Genomic DNA, 17,986 nt, shown 5'->3' on the forward strand with positions numbered 1-17,986 from the left:
CCAAACCTAGACAGGAAAAACAAAATAAAGAAGCCTTTAATATAATAAAACAGCATACTTTCGACTGGCATCTTGTTGTGTCCTGTTCAAGCTTATTTGACTTTGTCACCTCAAGCCTTGCAGTTTTATTCACGTGTACGTTTGTATCTTCATTAGTGCAGCTTTACTTTCTACAAAGAAAATGTGATGTTGAAAATAAATGTAAAATCACAGTAAACAAATGAAATTCAACACAGATCAGTGTGACCACACACACACACACACACACACACACACACACACACATAAGCTCTCCAAAGTGACCACACCCTTCTGAGGCTGCAGGATTCTCTCATACACTCATGAACTATTCATGACGTGTGTTTGCACGCGTGTCTCCGTCTTGATTTTTCTCGGCCCATATCAAAAGTGATACACCCACTGTACGTTTTTTAATGTTATAGATAATTATAGCCCTGCAGACGTCTGCGGAACGTAATCCCATTACAGGAAACAGCCACATCTCGAGAGATTAGCGCAGCTTTTCTTTTCTGTCTTTTATGACACAGCGTTTATAACATTCACCACATACTTCATGGGTTTTCAAAACTGGTCTGCAAGGGTGAAGAGCTGAACTCTTTTTTGGCGGGAGGGTGATTTATAAAATAGTAAGTTTTATGTACGACGATGGACACACACTTGTGTGACTGTAGGCAGAGGACAGATTTTGTTACCATCAGATTATACTCAAGTTGCGTTTTAGAAAAAAAAAACCCTGACGTAGACTAGAACAGAACATTAATAATATATATATATGTGTGTGTGTGTGTGTGTGTGTGTGTGTGTGTGTGTATGTACAGTATATGTTAACCTCATATGAATGTTTGACTGAGACACAAAGGGTGCGGATGTAACTAGTTTTAGGATTTACAACCACTAGAATGTGTCCAAAATAACAAAACATGAATGTTTATAAAGTCTGTTTCATTAGAAAGTTACTCACATGCAACTGAGTAATGTCCAAGATGCCACCACTGTGTGAGTGTGTGTGTGTGTGAGTGTTAAGCCAGGCTAAGATATACAACAACAACACACAATGAACAAACCCACCCGTAGCTGCGTGAACTGTGCATAACTGCTAATAACAGCATTAACACGGCCAGACGGAATGACAATCCCGAGCGACTGGGCACCGAAACACAGTCTGAAAATTTTGTCTTTTTTATTTTAAGTCGTGAAAAATGCCATCCCTCTCTCTCTCTCTCTCTCTCTCTCTCTCTCTCGGCAAGGGTCTAAACCCAGAAGACCAACCGTAAGGTCTACACATCATTTGTTTAGAGCAGTAATGTGGTTCAGTTTTGGAGCGGCGCTAAGGACCCTTATCTCCCTTCTCCTGCTTCTGCTCGGATGGTGCTCAGCTCAGGCCGAGCAGCAGTAAGTCTTATCTGCAGGAGCACAGGCATTAGTATTTGACAGTTAACTTCGTATAAAACTAAACCCTGTATAAACCGTAAAAAAAGAGGCACCTTGGCTGCACAGAACACTGCAATAATCTTGCATATCTAATCTGTGCAGCTCAGGACCGGAGGACCTTCGGGTCTGGGTGTCACCCAGCAAAAGTGGTCCTAATGATCCAACGTCTGATGGTGCCTGTTTCTGGTCAAAGGTGAGATGATTGCAGGTTTGTGGAGGATAAAAAAAACAAAAAACAAAAAATAGGGTCTAAACCCCGCAGTCCACAATGAGCTAAATCACAACTTCCTGTTTTACCAGCCCCGTGATTGGTTCACTCGAAAGAAATCAAAAAAAATATTACAAACCGCCTGCATCCCCTGATTTTCCACTTTTGGAGCCAGAGGTTACACGTGTATTGTTTCTTTTCAAATAAAGAATGGCCACTGGTTTCAATCACGTCTGCTAAACGATGTTTTGCAGACAATGCTTTGCAGGAAAGTCAGGAAAAAGAAAGTAAAAATGAAGAATATGGTATGAAACTTTGCTAAATTATCATTTTTGCCAAATGATCGTTGTGTAAAGAATATTATAATTGTCAATACGTACAGAATTAATCAGGTTCTATTTCCTCACAGTGTGAGCTGCGTTTGTGTGGGAGAATGACAACAGGTTCAGCTTGACAGACGTGGGCCTGTATTTTGACGGCCGCTGTCTTCGTCATGGCAACCAGCACACAGCGGACAATGCGTAAACGATGCTCTTCGAACGCTAATAGAGTTGAACAGAGGCGACCCAGTCAGACAAACATCGGGAACGGAATTCCCGGAGGATTACTCTTCCGCATTCTGAGAGGTTCTGCAGTTTCTGGCATTTCTGAGCTGAGATTACGCTCTAATCTAATAGCGGCGAGAGAACAGCCAGTGTAATTGTGCAAATGCACATCGGAGTGTTATTTGTTATGAAGTCGCCTCTGAGATTTATTGGATGATTTTATGGAGATTTATTCTACTGAACTTCCCCCTGACATTTTCTCATACTCGATTGTAATTTATGACATATTTGTGCCTCGTTTGAGACTGATGTTGCCATAAATATTACCTATGAAAGCAACAGCTATATCATCATGGACATCAATCTTTATATAAGTACAGGGGCGTGTGTGTGTGTGTGTGTGTGTATGGATGGATAGATATGTATTTTATAAAACATAACGTATCAATATAAATGTTAAGACACTGCTCTGAACCGGCTTCATAGTTTCATCTGGAGCTGGTGGTCCAAAGTTTTACGGAAACAGAAGAAAGAAATATAGAAGTTACGGATGTGAGACGCAGCTCACTCGTAAAATAATGTAAAATAAAATAAAATAAAATAAAATAAAATGCAATAAACTCAAAACTCTTTCAATTGGTCTGTTGATGAATTTCCAGACCCGGGCTCAAAGTCTTTGTTTTGCATTTCTGCCTGTTACAGTTCTTTCAAGGTGGCTTTTTTTTTTATTATTATTTTTAATCTTATTTTTACACTTTCACTGTTTAACGCCTTACCTTGCTTCATTTATTGAGTAACAGTAAGTAGGTATTTTTTTATTAACTTCAACCATTATATATTTCTTATTTTCCATTTCAGTGTATTTTTAGTCCTGTTAGCATCTATTTGTATATTTTTTCATATATATATATATATATATGTATGGAGACTTGGAAGTTGGATATCTGACACACTTAGGATTTATAAAACTGCTGGAATGGGAAGTAAATTATGTGGCTTTCAGTATGATCTGAATTTTTGAAAATCCTGACAGGTTTTGGGGTTTAGTCTAGGAGAATATAACAAAAAAAGAAGACATCTTGTTCTCTTCTCTCTCTCATTAAACATGAATGTCAATCACAAAACCCACTATAAGGGAGGATTTAAAAGGAAAAAAAGAAATAGTGGATTTTTTTCAGCGACTGGAAAAAAAATACATATTCCAAGTTCAAGCATGAATACTTTTGAGGACTACTTACTCAAAATATGCTGATTTTTAGGTTTGGAATCTAATAAAATAGAAGTAAAATGTTCTTAAATAGTTATTCTAAATTCCCTCAGGAGTCGTCCAAAGAAAAACGCCCGACTCAAGATGCATGAAAATGTCCACAATCCCAGAATCGGGTAAATAAACCTGAGTCAGAACGTGTGACTTGTGAATATCTGGACAGACAAGAGACCCCTGGATCTCATTGTGGAGATTCCCGCGGTAAACACGGCGCCGTGAAGTAACCATGTCAACACAAAAAGGGAAACCTCCAAGAACGGTCACGTACAGTTGACGGGTAAAAAATGCCACTTTGGAGTCTCCATCAATCACCACCTTGACGTCCTTTAATTTGAACCAAAACATAAATCACATACTGTCTTAATATGAGCAAAAAGATGGAAAATTATCCGTGTTTGTGTTGCGTTTCCACCGTAAACATGCTACTCGTGAATGCGTTATAACAAGTGAAGATGTTCCATTGTCTCCGAGCGAGGAGTGGCCTCGTGCTGAGGGGTTCTGCACTATAAAAGCCTGCTTCTCCGGGTCCGAGAAATTCACCTAAATATCCCACACAAGCCTGTTCCTGTTTGCTACGCCGGACCAAAGACAAGAGAGGAGGTAACTTTCATATTTTGATTCTATTCCAGGGGGCCGATACGAAAGAATGTGTATTTCCCTCTAGCGGTGTGAGATGGTCGCAGTGCAGAGACGAAACAATTTCACATTAAATATCAGAACGTCATCAGGGGTTTTTCGACTGGGAGGGCCATAAAAGCCAAATATTTCTAAATATATTTCAATGAGAGCCATATAGTATTTTTAATGTATAATAAATTAAATTCATTTTACTTTCAATGCGACCTCTGGTGCCGCATGGATTTGTTCAAAGTGCCGCTTTATATTTGACTGTTTCATCGATGCAATTTTATCATTGCATATTAGACATACTGCAGATCCAAATGCAAATTCCTTTGTCCGCGCAGCCTGGAATGCACGGTAATCATTTTCTTTTTTTTCTTTTCACCATATTTTCCGTTCCAAGGATAAACTAGTCGGCTATCTGATAAAATTGATTTCTTCACCTTTACAATGACCCGGACGAGCTTGGAAGCCATCGGTTCCCGACCCGACCGACGGGTGACCCGTGAAATTTATCTTCAAATCTAATGTCTGTTTACTTTAAAATGACACCGTATTATGAAGAAATATCACAAGTATTTTAAAATCAGTTCCAAACTGTTTTTTTTTTTTCAACTCAAAATTGTCTGGGAGCCATATGCCGTCACCGGAAAAGCCATAGGTTCCCAACCGCTGGGCTAGGGTCTCAAAAGCATCAAAATATTGTTATACTTATTTTGTTACTTATATTGTTATACTTTATTGCAAGTAGTAAAGGTAGCATGTATATATATATATCCAAAAATTTAGAAAAAAAATATATATTTTATATATATATATTTATATTTTTTTTTATAAAAAAGTATTTCTTTTTTCGATTAAAATGAATTAAATTTAGAAAAAAAAATGTATGCATATATATATACACACACACACAAATTTAGAAGAAAAAAAAATATATATATACAAATTTAGAAGAAAAAAATAAAAACTGTATATATATATATATATATATATATATATATATATATACACACACATATATATTTTTTTTTTCTAAATTTAATTCATTTTCCTTATCATTGCAGACATGCAAGAGGTTCATTGGAAACCCTGAGCTGTCATGTGAATCTCTATGGAGGTTCTCAGTCATCTTAAGTTAATTCTTGTCAAACTCCTCTTCTCATAGCAACCGGACTTGATATCCTTCCCTGGGAGACGCTTCACCTCTCATCTGAGAGGCTTTCCAACTGAAGAATGAGAGGTGCAACGTCTTCATAGGGAGGAAAACCAAGTCCACTTGCTACGAGAAGAAGATTTTGACAAGAGAGTGAATGCTTGTGTGTCTCTATTGAACTTATAAGTGAACGAGTGAGAAGGACGAGTAAACATCAAGACGGGTTCACCTGAATGATTATCCAAATGATCTGTGGTCACAACGTTCGTGTTTTATTTCGAGCCAAAGACCGAGTCGATGAAGTGACTCGGAGGCCGCGTCAATGAGCCATTGTGTTCCTGATTGACTCCGGATGATTTTTTGGCCCATCACTCAATTCAATTACCTCGTCCCACGCCGTCCAATCAGCGCTTGCTGACTTGGACAGTCCTCCAAGCGTTTGCTTACGTCTGGAAGTCTTCACAATCTACGGGGCCCTCTGGTGGTCACTGAGGGCAACTGTTTGTTTTTTTTTTCAAACCAAAGTTTGACAGCAGCGCTGCTCGACATAAATAATCTCTATAAGTCAGCTTTTTTCATACAAACATGGATAGAATATATTATTCTTATATAATTAAACAGGAGGCGTCTTGAAAAACGCAGAGAAAACAGCTGCAAAAAAAGAAATGTTACAGCTAATCACTGAAATATGTAAGCCCTTTAAAGTTCCTACAGCAACATGTATGGATCAATTTACCAAAAAGTAAACTGATGTATTGTGAAATAAAGTGGTATTTAAAGAGTTAAAGGATAAAAACAGGTTTTCGGGAGGCGTGTATTTGTCTCTCAGAGTGGACATGCATTGTTGGCAGGAGGAATACAAATGCATTTTTCATCTGTTTTGAGGTGAATCTCTGAGATGATCAAAATACATTTCATTAATGTGTGTTAAATTGTATAGAAGTGTACTTAAACACTTTAATGTTATTAGCTGATTTGAGGAAAATAAAGTATGCTCCTTGTTACTAATGCATTTTTTTTTTTTTTTAATTATACAGCAAGATAAAGAGAATAGCGACACGGAAACAATGCTGAGGGGGAACTACTTATTTATTTGAAGTTCAACTGTTAAAAATTAAAATAAATGAAACATCACTGAGGAAAACAGCCATGTCACGCTTGGGGATTTGAATAAAAATGTGAAAACCTATAAGCTTTGTTCCAGCGGCCATCACAGTGCATTAGATGCTTCGCATCAATATTTATATATTTGGTTTATAACAAAAATACCTACTTACTGTTGCTCATACATGAAGCAAAGTAAGAAGTGTTTCTTCAGTTTGTCCCGGACTGTCTTATGATAAATTCCGCTTGTGTGTTGTGACAGGCAGCATGGATGTAAGTACCTCATCACACTCTCAGATCGCCGCACTGGTAAGAAACTCAACTCGTTACAATTTTCAATCTGAATAAAAAAAAAACATGTGAATGTTTTGTTTGGTGCTTGGTGAAGTTGGTGTCCTCCATCCTGTCAACCCTCTCTCTCCCTCGCATCTCCATTCTCGCTCCTGACCCTAATCTCTCTCTCCCCGCCCCCTCCCCTGCTCCCCCCCAGCATTCTGACCCTTTGTGTGGTGGCTGCCCCCCCCCAGGTTCTGCCCCACAGACTAACGCTGTTTGGCCCGCCCTGCCGTCCGGAACCGGGTTCCCCGCGTGGCCGGGACAACCCGCCCAGCCGGCGCCGTGCTGGACCGGTCAGCCGAACACCCCCTGCTGGCCCGGGACTCAACCCGCCCCGGTGTCATTCCCACCCCCGATGACAGTTCCGGCGCCGACCCAAGCCATACCGGTATCCCCCGTCCCGACCACGAGCGTGGCCCCGGCTCCGGCTCCCGCCCCGGCCGTGGCCCCGGCTCCGATTCCAACTCAGGGCCAGGGCTGTCAGCCCTGCTGGCCGGGCCCCCAGTACCAGCCCCCTCAGCAACCCACCCCGGTTCAAACTCAGGTACCTGTTCAGGTGCCGGCCGCGTCGCCTCTCCCGGCTCCCGCTCCGGTTCCAGCTCCCGCCACCAGCCTCCACCCCCATCTGCCGGGCTGGCCCGCTCACCCCGGCTGGCCGTACAACCCCGGACAGTCGGGGTGGCCCGGACAGCATCCGGCTTATGCGCCTCCTCACTGGCTCCCGCCAACATCTGGACCGCTGGTGAGTAAAACAAAAGAAATTTGGAGTTTTATAATGCACAATCTCCACACGCAGTCAAAGCTCGATGGATGGCTGTGGAAAAAAAAAATATATATATATAGAAAGTCATCTGCTCTTCTCTTAGAGTGTCCCTTACAACTTGAATCTGGCCCGAGGGGTGTACGACAAGATGATGATGACCATTGTGGGTCAAATCAAACCCGATGCTAAAATGTAAGCTCATTCAGACTTCTAGATTATTTCTCAGAAGGTAAGAGATTATTTAGATTTTAACCAGAAGGTGAAAGAGAAACACGGCATCCAGAACACAGAAAATACTCTCCAAAGACAAAAACGCCTTGGTTTCCCGCAGGTTCACGGTGAACTTTCTAAGAGGCAACGACATCGCCTTTCACATCAACCCTCGCTTCAACGAAGCAGGCAAACAGGCGCTGGTCCGGAACCACAAAGTGGGTGAACGCTGGGGCCCCGAGGAGAGGGACATCAAGGGGCCCTTCCCCTTCGCCCTTGGGAGCCCTTTCGAGGTGAGAAACGGAGACGGGAATCTGAATATGCCGCAGAAAAAAAAATGCAGATTGCTTAAAGATGCTCTGAGCAGCATGTTTTGGCATCGCTTTTCTTTGCTAGCGCGTCGTTCAAAAGCACTAAAAAGTGCAAAGCGCGGCTCCGCGGATTTTAACCCAAACTAACGCTTTGTACAAAGCATGAGATAAAGGAATATTTAAATATCATGATGTGTAAAATTCAACGCACACAGTGCCCTTAACTGACCTTTCCATGGTGAATGTCAGGCTAACGTTTGGCTGAAAAGATGGAAAGGGTTGGAAAGACGTTTTGGCAAGAAGGTCCTAGAAATTGGAAGTGCTGTCCTGCAGGGAGACTCCTGGAGGTCAGTAGGATCTCCTGTTGCTCATTTACCTCACTAACAAGCTACAAAAGTCATTACAAGGCTTATCATCCAAAATGAATGCTCTAAAATAACACGCTTTTCATGCCCGACTCTTTCCCCGCCTGCGTTTTTCAAATTTAAAGACTATATGTCCTGTTTAAAAGATTTTTTGAGGGCAATGTCAAAAGACAAAATATAATTATAGACAGTAAAATGTTGTTGATGCTAGCTTTTTAAGCTAGCATTTCCTTAAAACTTGGCTTTTTGTCCTTTTCACATCAAGGATATTGTCTTATTTGGTCAACCAGTTGTCTGAGGATTTGTAAAAACCGGCTTCACAACAAAAAAATATATATATTTCTTCGTAAAAAATGCCCTCATTTTATAAAAGATCTTGTTGGGGAAAGTGTTGATAAGTCCAGGGTGTTCACTCATTAACCACGTTGCTGTGGCTTTTTTGATAAAAATGGACAAATTACATAAATGTCATAGGTGAACACAATCGTCACTTGAATTTTTTTTGAATATTTAAGCCAATAGAATTGTGTTTGGCTTTTTTTTTTGTTTTGAAATTATATTCTTTTTTTACAGTTTTAAATACTGAAACTGCGCTCGGGACCGCATCTGGCCTCCGTATTATCTTTTTCCAGAATGTTCTGATTTGCAAGGACGTACTTATCTTGGAATCACAGAACTTTAGCGTCACGGCCAGAAGTTGTTGATGTTCCGCAGTATTTTGTTTTTAAATCCAATAAAAATACCGGTGTGTCACACCTTTCCTCGGCTGACTAATTCCGGGTAAACCTGACCCACAGAGCCCCCCTTCTTAATACAACGGGACTGCAGTGGCAAGATTTAAATCATCCACCAACAACCTTAAAACGTTAAAACCTGCACGATCTAGAACAAATCTTTAAAAACACGTTTGCATTTTTTTTTGCAAGATCCACAGTTACAGCGTGGATTTCAATCCAGAGACCACGTACACGCCATATTTTCCACATGAGGGGTAGAAGTTTTACGATAAACGATTTTTCTCGCCGGTCCGTGAACGCCTCTTCACGGAGGGGAGGGGGAGGGGCTGCAAGTGTGAGCTGCAGAGGGCCGGATATGACGTCACCCCGCACCCGCATTCTGAGGGGCTCCGGGGCCAACCCGCTGAAACGGACGGTGCACGATAAACCGTTTAAATATGCGGTTGTGGTGTTTTCCCCCTTCCAGATGAAGATCCTGTGCACTCACGAAACGTTCAGGGTGGCGGTGAATAACATCCCCATGTTTGAGTTCCGGCACCGCGTCCGAGAACTCAACCGGATTGACAGAATCAACATCCTGCACGACGTCGTCCTCTCCTACGTCAACGTGGAGACGCTTCCGTGAGAGGTGCAAACATTTGCAAGTGCACGAATCAATAAGAAGGAAACCGCTTGCGAGATATGCACAAATGCACATAAACACGCGGGCTGACATCCACACACACACACACTTCAAATTATGACCCTCCACTGTGCAGGAATATCACCTCACAACATTTAAGTCAGTGTGTGTGATCTATTAATAATAAGAGCTGAGCTCAATCTAATTCCTCTGCCATTTTGCTTGAAAAAATATATATATACACACTAACTTATAGACATGAAGCTTGGTTTCAATTTTTTTTATTAAACTGCTAATGCAAAATAATGGTGTCGACAATTTATGGCTCTGCAACACGTGGTTTGGTTGGTTGTGACATGAATTAAAATGAAGAGGAATGAATATAATGTTTGAGTTTTATTCTTTTATTTGGTTAGAGGGTCAGCGGCAGCAACGCATGCACACACACACACACACACACACACACACACACACACACACACACACACACACACACACACACACACACACACACACACACACACACACATCTCTTTGGGGCAGATAGAAAAGTCACAGTTGAAAATTAACTGAATGAAAACATTGATTCATTGATTAATTTATTCATTGTGTGCAGCATCAGGCCTGCACACAGGGGGCCCCAAGCTAAGTCTGGCTGTCAGTGGGTAAGAGGGGGTGTCACTGGACCGCCTGCCAGACCATTAAAATATGAGCAAACCACATTTTGCACATAAAACAATGAAATTCAACATTTTAAGAGGTTTTAACCGTCCGGAATTTGGGGGATTGGCACAAAATAAACCTGGCTTTGTTTCATTGTCTGATACTCTCGCTCTTAAACGCAGTTGCCAACCTAAATTTCGCCGTCAGGTGTCTCTGGCTGGAGTTTGCCGTGACGCAAAGTGGCCGAAATGAAAAGTTGCAAAGATATTTATAGTCCATCCATGGATTATTCATCAGGGTCTCTCCCTGAGCTCCCCTCCGGCGTTGCCGTTAATGTCCAATTTACACAAGAAACATTCCACAATCACTTATATTTTCTCCTCACCCGTTGGACTTCTGGTCAAAGTGGCCGCAATTTCTTGACGTCGTTATGCCCCGAAAGACATTCACATTTGAAGGACACTTTTCCATTCGATGCTGGCCAGGAGGGGAGTTGTAATATGAACCCCAGAAATAATACTGTGAAAATAATCTTACTGATTATTGGTATAAGCAGGGGGTATGATAAATGAATCCTGTGACCCGGAGCCTGCCGGTAACATATCCTGTTCGCAGACAAAGATTGTTGATCATTTTTTACGGGAACCAGTGTATTTATGCAATATCTGTGTCGTATTTGTTCTTCAGTGGATGCATATAGGCTGCGGTTCAAAGATGGATCCGGTTAACATCTCCCAACGTGCATTCTGTAGCCTTTCATATGCAGTTAAATAAGAAAAAAAAATAAAAAGAAGACATCTAAAACTCGAATAAATATTTTTTACAAGAAAAAAAATGATTAGGTACATTCTTCTTCATAAGTGGGACTTTCACAATCCAAGTTCATCGTTATTTGTTTTTAAATAACTGTCATTATGCGTCAGCCCGCTTCTCTGATTCCAACCACTAGGGGGCTCCAGTGAGCGGACTCAGCCAACTACATCATTATTTCACGCATTCTGATTTATTCTGCATAGAAAAACTACTCCAGAGTAGAAAAAATAAGGCAATCTGATTCGCTCTTCACTCTTCACTACATACTCCTCCCCTTTCCTTCACGTATAAATCACTTTCTCGTAATCATTTCCTATTTTTGCAAACGTACGAATGTGTGATTCGCGGCGCTCGTACGTCCTACAGGATGTGCAAAGATGCAAACGCCACACATCAGTCCATCTCCTCGGGCCTTGTCCAGTTGGTGTCCAGTTTCCTCTCAACCGACTTCACCAGGAGTTCGGCGTACTGCTCCAGCAGAGCCAGGGCTTTATCTCCCTCACCTTTGACCTCTCGGTCCCCTCGGGGCTCCTCACCCTGTAAAGCGGAATGAGGCAAGGAGTCCAGGTCTGCCTTGGCGGCGTGCAGCGCCTCAGACAAGATGTTCTTCATCTCCTTTCCGTCCTCAGTGGACTCCGGGCCGCAGTGCAACATCTGCTTTAAAAAAAAAAAAAAAAAAAAAAAAAAAAAACAGTTATAGCTGCTAGCACTCTTTGCGCTACCTGCTCATGTTTTTATCTTTTTTAATTTGTTTTTTTTTTCTCTTTTAATTAAACTTTTTTCTATGTTTGTCCACCGAGCATTGCTACAACACGGTACATTCCTCATGTATGAAAACTCCTCGGGAACTAAAGAATTTCAGATTTTTAAGAAGAAAAAGGTCATCGGATCCGATTGTCATTGAAATCTAATTCATTTATTTATCATTTTTAGCATCTATCCTGCACTCGGGGCGAGAAGCAGGGTTCATCCTGGACTCAATCACATATAGAGAATTACGACCACTCACACGTCAAAATACCACTCGCTCCCTCATTCATGTCTGAGCAATTTAGTGAACATCGATAACGCACGCCGCCTCAGGCGAGCCCACAACATCCTAAATTCATCCCACCCCGGCCAACACTTACTCCAAGTGCCATCAAGAAGGTGGTTTAGGACAAAAAAACAGATTGAAAAACAGTTTTTACCCCAGAGCGGTCTTCACGATAAATGCGGTACAACCCTGGCAATAAACCCTCGCAATAAACCCTTTTTTTTTTTTACTTTTTTCTCTCTACATAATTATCTATTTATTCTTGTATTTGTTATTTATATTTTTTATATATTTTTTTTTATATTGTTGGTTTTTTTTTTCTGTTTATATCTCCAACCCAGAGATGCTGCTACTGTCGTATTGTTGTGTTGTGTCCTGCTTTTTAACGCTGTTTTATTTTTTGTCTGTTTTGATTCCACTGAACCTTGGAGCAGCAATTTCTAAATTTTATTACACTCTGTGTATTGAAAATTAAAGTCTCGAATCCTTGAACCCCCTGCATGTTTTTGGACTGCGGGAGGAAACTGAGAAGCCGGAGGGATCCATTCAGGCACGAGGAGAACACGATGACGCCGCGCAGAATCGAATCGGGAACCTTCTCGCTGTGAGGCAGAAGCGCTAACCGCTGCGCGATGCTAAATCTGCTTTATTCAAAGTCAAATTCAGCTTTATTGTGAGGACGTGGCATGAGATTGACAAAATAATAAGAGTGCGTATGAACAGTGACGTGCAAAATAAACGAACAATAAACACCAAACCTTAAAGTGCATGCAGATACTTTTTAGAAGCACTTTAAGTGGGGAAAACTCTGCAAGACTGCATCGGGTCATTCGACTACAGGCCCCTCCTGTTCATCACCAACCTTCTTCCCCTCGAAATCCAACATTCAATTCCACCTCTCTCACTGACCGCAACGCCGAAAAAAAAAAACTAAATTTACTCAAATTAAACGATAACAAAAACTCAGGAACACCCGATTATTTCCCCATTTCAAATCATGACCAAAAACGTCAAAGATGCCTATTCCACCTGGTGCCAGCTGCTGTCACTTTTAGTTATTTATGTACACGTGTGTGTGTGTGTGTGTGTGTGTGTGTATATAAAGTATATATACATATACCGGTCCCTTAAGATACAAATTTAATTTGTTCAGCAAGTGGGTATGTTGATTTTTTTTTTGTATCTTTAATAGATTTTCCCCATTTAAAATAACAGAAAATGAATCAATTCCATCCAACCAACCTACCCCCCCCGACCCTAAAAACTCAAGAAATAAATATAGAAAAATCTTGAAAAAGAAGGATATTAATAATGGAAGGGACATCAAAAAGAAAAATCATGAAGATGTAGCAGCGTATACAAGTAGTAGGAGGTGGTTTGGCGCACCACGCACACGCTTTTGTATTTCAAGGATAAGTTGCTGGAATCGCTTTGTATCTTAAAAAAAATCACATTTAAAGTAGAAGGTAACTTAAGGGGCCACTGTGTATATATACATATACAGGACTGTCTCAAAAAATTAGAATATTGTGATAAAGTTCTTTATCTTCTGTAATGCAATTAAAAAAACAAAAATTACTTTTTCATGATATTCTAATATTTTGAGATAAAATTTTTGAGTCTTCTTAAGATGTAAGCCATAATCAGCAATATTAAAATAATAAAAGGCTTGCATTATTTCAGTTGATTTGTAATAAATCCAGAATGGATGACATTTTTGCTTTTGTAATTGCATTACAGAAGAACTTTATCACAATATTCTAATTTTCTGAGACAGTCCTGTATATATATATATATATATATATATATGTATGTATGTATGCATGTATGTATAGATAGATAGATAGATAGATAGATATTTTTATTTATATTCATATATATATATATTTATATATACACATATATGTATATATACTCTCTATATACTCTCTCTCTCTATATATATATATATATATATTATAGTATTTTTGTTATATATATTATGTTTTCATACATGATCATATTTATATATATGTATATATATATTCATATTTTGATATTATATTTTATATTTTTATATTTTATTATATATATAATAAATATATTTATATATATATGTATGTATGTATTCATGCATGTGTGTATGGATGAGTATAAATGTATGTACATATGTTTTTTTATTGTTTTATTTTTACTTGTCTCTGGCTCTTTATTGTGTGTCTATGTTTTTGTCCGTACAGTATCCTTGAGTCTTTAATAAGGCACCTCAAATAAAATATATCATTATTATGTAAATGTAAAATGTATCATTATTATTCAAACTAAAGAAGACCACACACACACACACACACACACACACAAACACTGACCGTAGAATAGAGCATGATAGTCCTCCGCAAACTGTGCTGGAGTTCAGTAACAGTCTGCCTGCAAGTTTCCACGGTGACGGAGTGATCTGCACAGAGGGGAATGGAGAGAATGAACCCTCTGAGGTTTGCGTTGTAAAAGGATGTGCGTGCACAGGAGGGCAGAGGCCCACAAACCCAGATGTTTATCGTGAAAAGTGTGCGAGCGAGCAGTTGAGAAACAGAGACAAAAAAAAGAGAAAAGTAGCGTGAAGGAAGAAGAAACTATAAAACGGGCGCGAGGAGGCGGCCGAACGCAGCCGAGGAGAGGCATCCTCGCAGGGCTGTGAAAAATGATTTCACAGTTCACAACCTGCAGCAAAACACAGCCGGAGCCATAAAACACGGACAGGATATCACTTAATGGCGCCCGTGTTTTCAAATGAAAATAAATCTGTTGCCTTTGTGAGGCGCTTAGCATCCGCACGGCAGCGGGCGAAGAAGCGTGGAAAACAGGATGAAGGAGATATTTCAGGAGGCACCTCGGCGTCTCGACTCTTCGCTTCATTTTTCCGAGCGACGTGAGGGGAGCGACCTGCGGCGCGACTCACTTAACTGGGAACTCTCGGGCGTCTTTGGCTTCCGACTACGGGAGGTTTCATTACAGATTATCATCCTCGTTCTGCTCGGATGTGATGCGCCCGGGCACAAGCGGAACACTCGCTGCGATGATGGGGAAGCATCATCGCAGCGAGTGATGATAAATGAAAAGCAGGTGCAGATTTGCAATTTATGAGGCCCCAGGGCACGCAAAGCCCCCCCCTCTTGTCCCCCAACCAATTTTTTTGCTTTCTGAAATATAGTCGGTTTCCTTTATGCTAACTTATGCTAAGATCATTCCCTTGAGAGCTTTGATTGGTGCAAAACTTCAATTAGGAAAATTTCAGGAGCAGAAAACAAAAAGGATATTTTTAAAAGACTTGCATCCAACACGGCGTGTTCATAGTGTCCAAGTCGTATGAAGTTTCAGTTCCACGACTACACGGTATTAAACACTGTTAAATTTGCAGGAAATGATGAGAAAAAAAAAAAAAAAAGCAAAGCATTTCTTATGTGCTGGATTAAAAGCAGATCTGGGCATTTTTTGGCCCACTTTGCCCATTTTGCCCGCCAAACTATTTTCTTTGAATATTTTAATTCATAAAATTATATATTTTTAAACTATTTAAAGTATTTTCAATCATTATTGAATTTAGAAACTGCTTATTTTTTCCTTTTGTTTAATTTTGTATGGATGATTACATACAAAATACATTTATATGATCATGAATGATTTTAAAGATTAAATAAAATGCCAAAAAAAATAGAATTTTTCATTTTGTTCAATTTACATGATACCTAGTCGGCCCGCGCATAAAAAATTAAATAAGAAATGTGGCCCGCCGGTCAAAATAATCAAAGGTCAAAGGTTAGACATTTTGCAATGTCCACTGTTTTCACCGTGATGCTCCAGAGATTCGTTTCAAAAAAAAAAAAAAAAAACGGGGCCCTGAGGATAATCCCCGGCTGTATGGAATTAAAATGCTTCCAGGAACTCACCAGGGTGATCCTGGCACAGGCAGCAGGAGATCCGCCACAGAGGCGGAGGGGCAGGAGACGGACAGGCCGGCTGACAGACGGGGTGGACGTCGAAAGGCGAGAAGTGCGACGAGACAGAATGATGGCGAAGAGGAGGAGGAGGAGGAGGAGGAGGAGGAGGCGTGACCAACAGGTTAGTAAAGGGAATCGGGGAGGTGAGACCTGGCTGGGTGCGGGTGTCGCTCGCCGCCTGAGCCTGCTCAGACGCCGCCGGCCGCTCCTCCGTCACGGCCACCTGTCCTGCATCCTTGGAGCTGCAGGGAAAGACACACCCTGCGCTCAGCGACAGTGCAAATACTGTCACACTGGATTGAATTGAACTATTTTTTCCATGTGCAAACTAGTCATGTTACAGTTATAACCTTATAGGTCGTACAACAATATATACATATAAGTCGGTGGATTCTTTTTTCTGTATAATGTTGTTTCTATTTCCTGACTTTCTTTTTCTCCATGCTTCAATAAAAAGAGTGGAGGGTAAAAACAAAAATGCACTTCTTAACTGTGTGTGAAATACAGCTAAAAATCCATCTATCTACATATCAATAAATAGTCATATGTACATGTGATATGTGTGTGTGTGTGTTTGTATAGTTATACACACAAGTGCAGATAGATCGATAGATGGATAGATAGATAGATAGATAGATAGATAGATAGATAGATAGATAGATAGATAGATAGATAGATAGATAGATAGATAGATAGATAGATAGATGTTTTTTTCACATACAAATCTCCTTTTTTTTGTGTTTATATTATTGTGTTTTTTGTGTATATACAAATATATACATACACACACAGTCACGATTGATGAATTTCCCTTTGGTGGGATCAAAAAATCAGTCTATATATATAAATATATACAGTATGCGCGTGTGTGTGTGTGTGTGTGTGTGTGTGTGCGTGCATACATGTATATATGCATATGTGTATACACATAAACACACATACACACACAGACACATACATATATATATACATATATATATATATATATATATATATACATATACATATAAAAAAATAGACAGAACGCTCTGTTATGGTCTGTCATATATGTGGTTCTTTACAGTGTTATTTCTGGTCGAGCCCGGGGGTTGGCAACCTTTACCACTCAAAGAGCCATTTGGAGCCGTTTCCCCACTGTAAAGAAAACACCGGGAGCCACAAAACCCTTCTGAAATTTAAAATGAATGAACACGGCATATAACATTATTTTTTTCCTTTATGCAATGCATAAACAAAATATGTGTTGCAACAACTGCAGAGAAAATGAAATGACATTTCTGCGTGCAACCAAACATTTTGACGTGGGGTTGAAGGTTACTTTTAAGCAAAATATTTCATATCTTTTTGAGTCCTTCTTGCGTTTATGAAAAAAAACAAACTTAAATGATCCACCGGTAGCAAAACAATAATGGCGTCCTCTCTCTGTGTGCTGTCCCTTCACTGGCGAGTGCAGAAATAGCGACATATTTTTCAACACGTTTTATAAGATCACCATCATTTTAAAATCAAAATGAAATTCATAGAATTGAAATAAATTTGAAATTGCATTTTAAAAATGAAGAAACTAAAATAAAAATACATTTTAATTACATATTTGTTCATTATTTTCAAAAGCCACAGGGAGCTGCATCAGATGAATCAAAGAGCGGCGGGATGCGAATATGTATCATCCATCCATAAGCACAAATAATATCTATCTATACATATACGTGTGTGTGTGTGTGTGTGTGTGTGTTTGTGTGTGTGTGTACAGGACTATCTCAGAAAATTTGAATATTGTGATAAAGTTCTTTATCTTCTTTA

At 40.0% G+C, this 17,986-nt stretch overlaps 2 protein-coding genes across 9 annotated transcripts in view; one reads left to right on the forward strand and one right to left on the reverse strand.

The window, feature by feature from the left end:
- Window positions 1–4,020: 4,020 nt before the first annotated feature.
- Window positions 4,021–10,070, forward strand: LOC147222575 (uncharacterized). 3 transcript variants are annotated; one of them, XM_086166712.1, is made up of 7 exons: window positions 4,021–4,072; window positions 6,616–6,662; window positions 6,844–7,318; window positions 7,364–7,431; window positions 7,556–7,644; window positions 7,784–7,955; window positions 9,542–10,070. In XM_086166712.1, exons 2-7 carry the CDS (start codon window positions 6,621–6,623, stop codon window positions 9,698–9,700), a joined length of 1,005 nt encoding a protein of 334 aa, XP_086022838.1. In that variant the 5' UTR covers window positions 4,021–4,072; window positions 6,616–6,620; the 3' UTR covers window positions 9,701–10,070. The 3 variants fall into 3 exon arrangements, with proteins under 3 accessions (XP_086022838.1, XP_086022839.1, XP_086022837.1); XM_086166713.1 differs by adding an exon at window positions 8,223–8,320 and having other exon boundaries at window positions 6,844–7,431; window positions 9,542–9,676; XM_086166711.1 differs by having other exon boundaries at window positions 6,844–7,431; window positions 9,542–10,068.
- Window positions 10,071–10,213: 143 nt separating this feature from the next.
- Window positions 10,214–17,986, reverse strand: part of LOC147222576 (mitogen-activated protein kinase-binding protein 1-like) — a 41,425-nt gene continuing 33,652 nt past the window's right edge. For 5 of the 6 annotated variants that reach the window (XM_086166708.1, XM_086166706.1, XM_086166707.1 and 2 more), the window contains exons 31-33: window positions 16,133–16,425; window positions 14,558–14,643; window positions 10,214–11,827 (exon numbers count right to left, since the gene is read on the reverse strand). In XM_086166708.1, the coding sequence (XP_086022834.1) occupies window positions 11,567–11,827; window positions 14,558–14,643; window positions 16,133–16,425 (640 nt within the window). In that variant the 3' untranslated portion in view covers window positions 10,214–11,566. The remainder of the gene's footprint in view (window positions 11,828–14,557; window positions 14,644–16,132; window positions 16,426–17,986) is intronic. The other variant, XM_086166710.1, reaches the window with a different exon arrangement.

This window comes from Fistularia commersonii, chromosome 20, assembly GCF_037954325.1.
Source record: "Fistularia commersonii isolate RoL2024-O1a breed Wild chromosome 20, RoL_Fcom_v1.0, whole genome shotgun sequence".
Classification (NCBI taxonomy): Eukaryota; Metazoa; Chordata; class Actinopteri; order Syngnathiformes; family Fistulariidae; genus Fistularia; species Fistularia commersonii.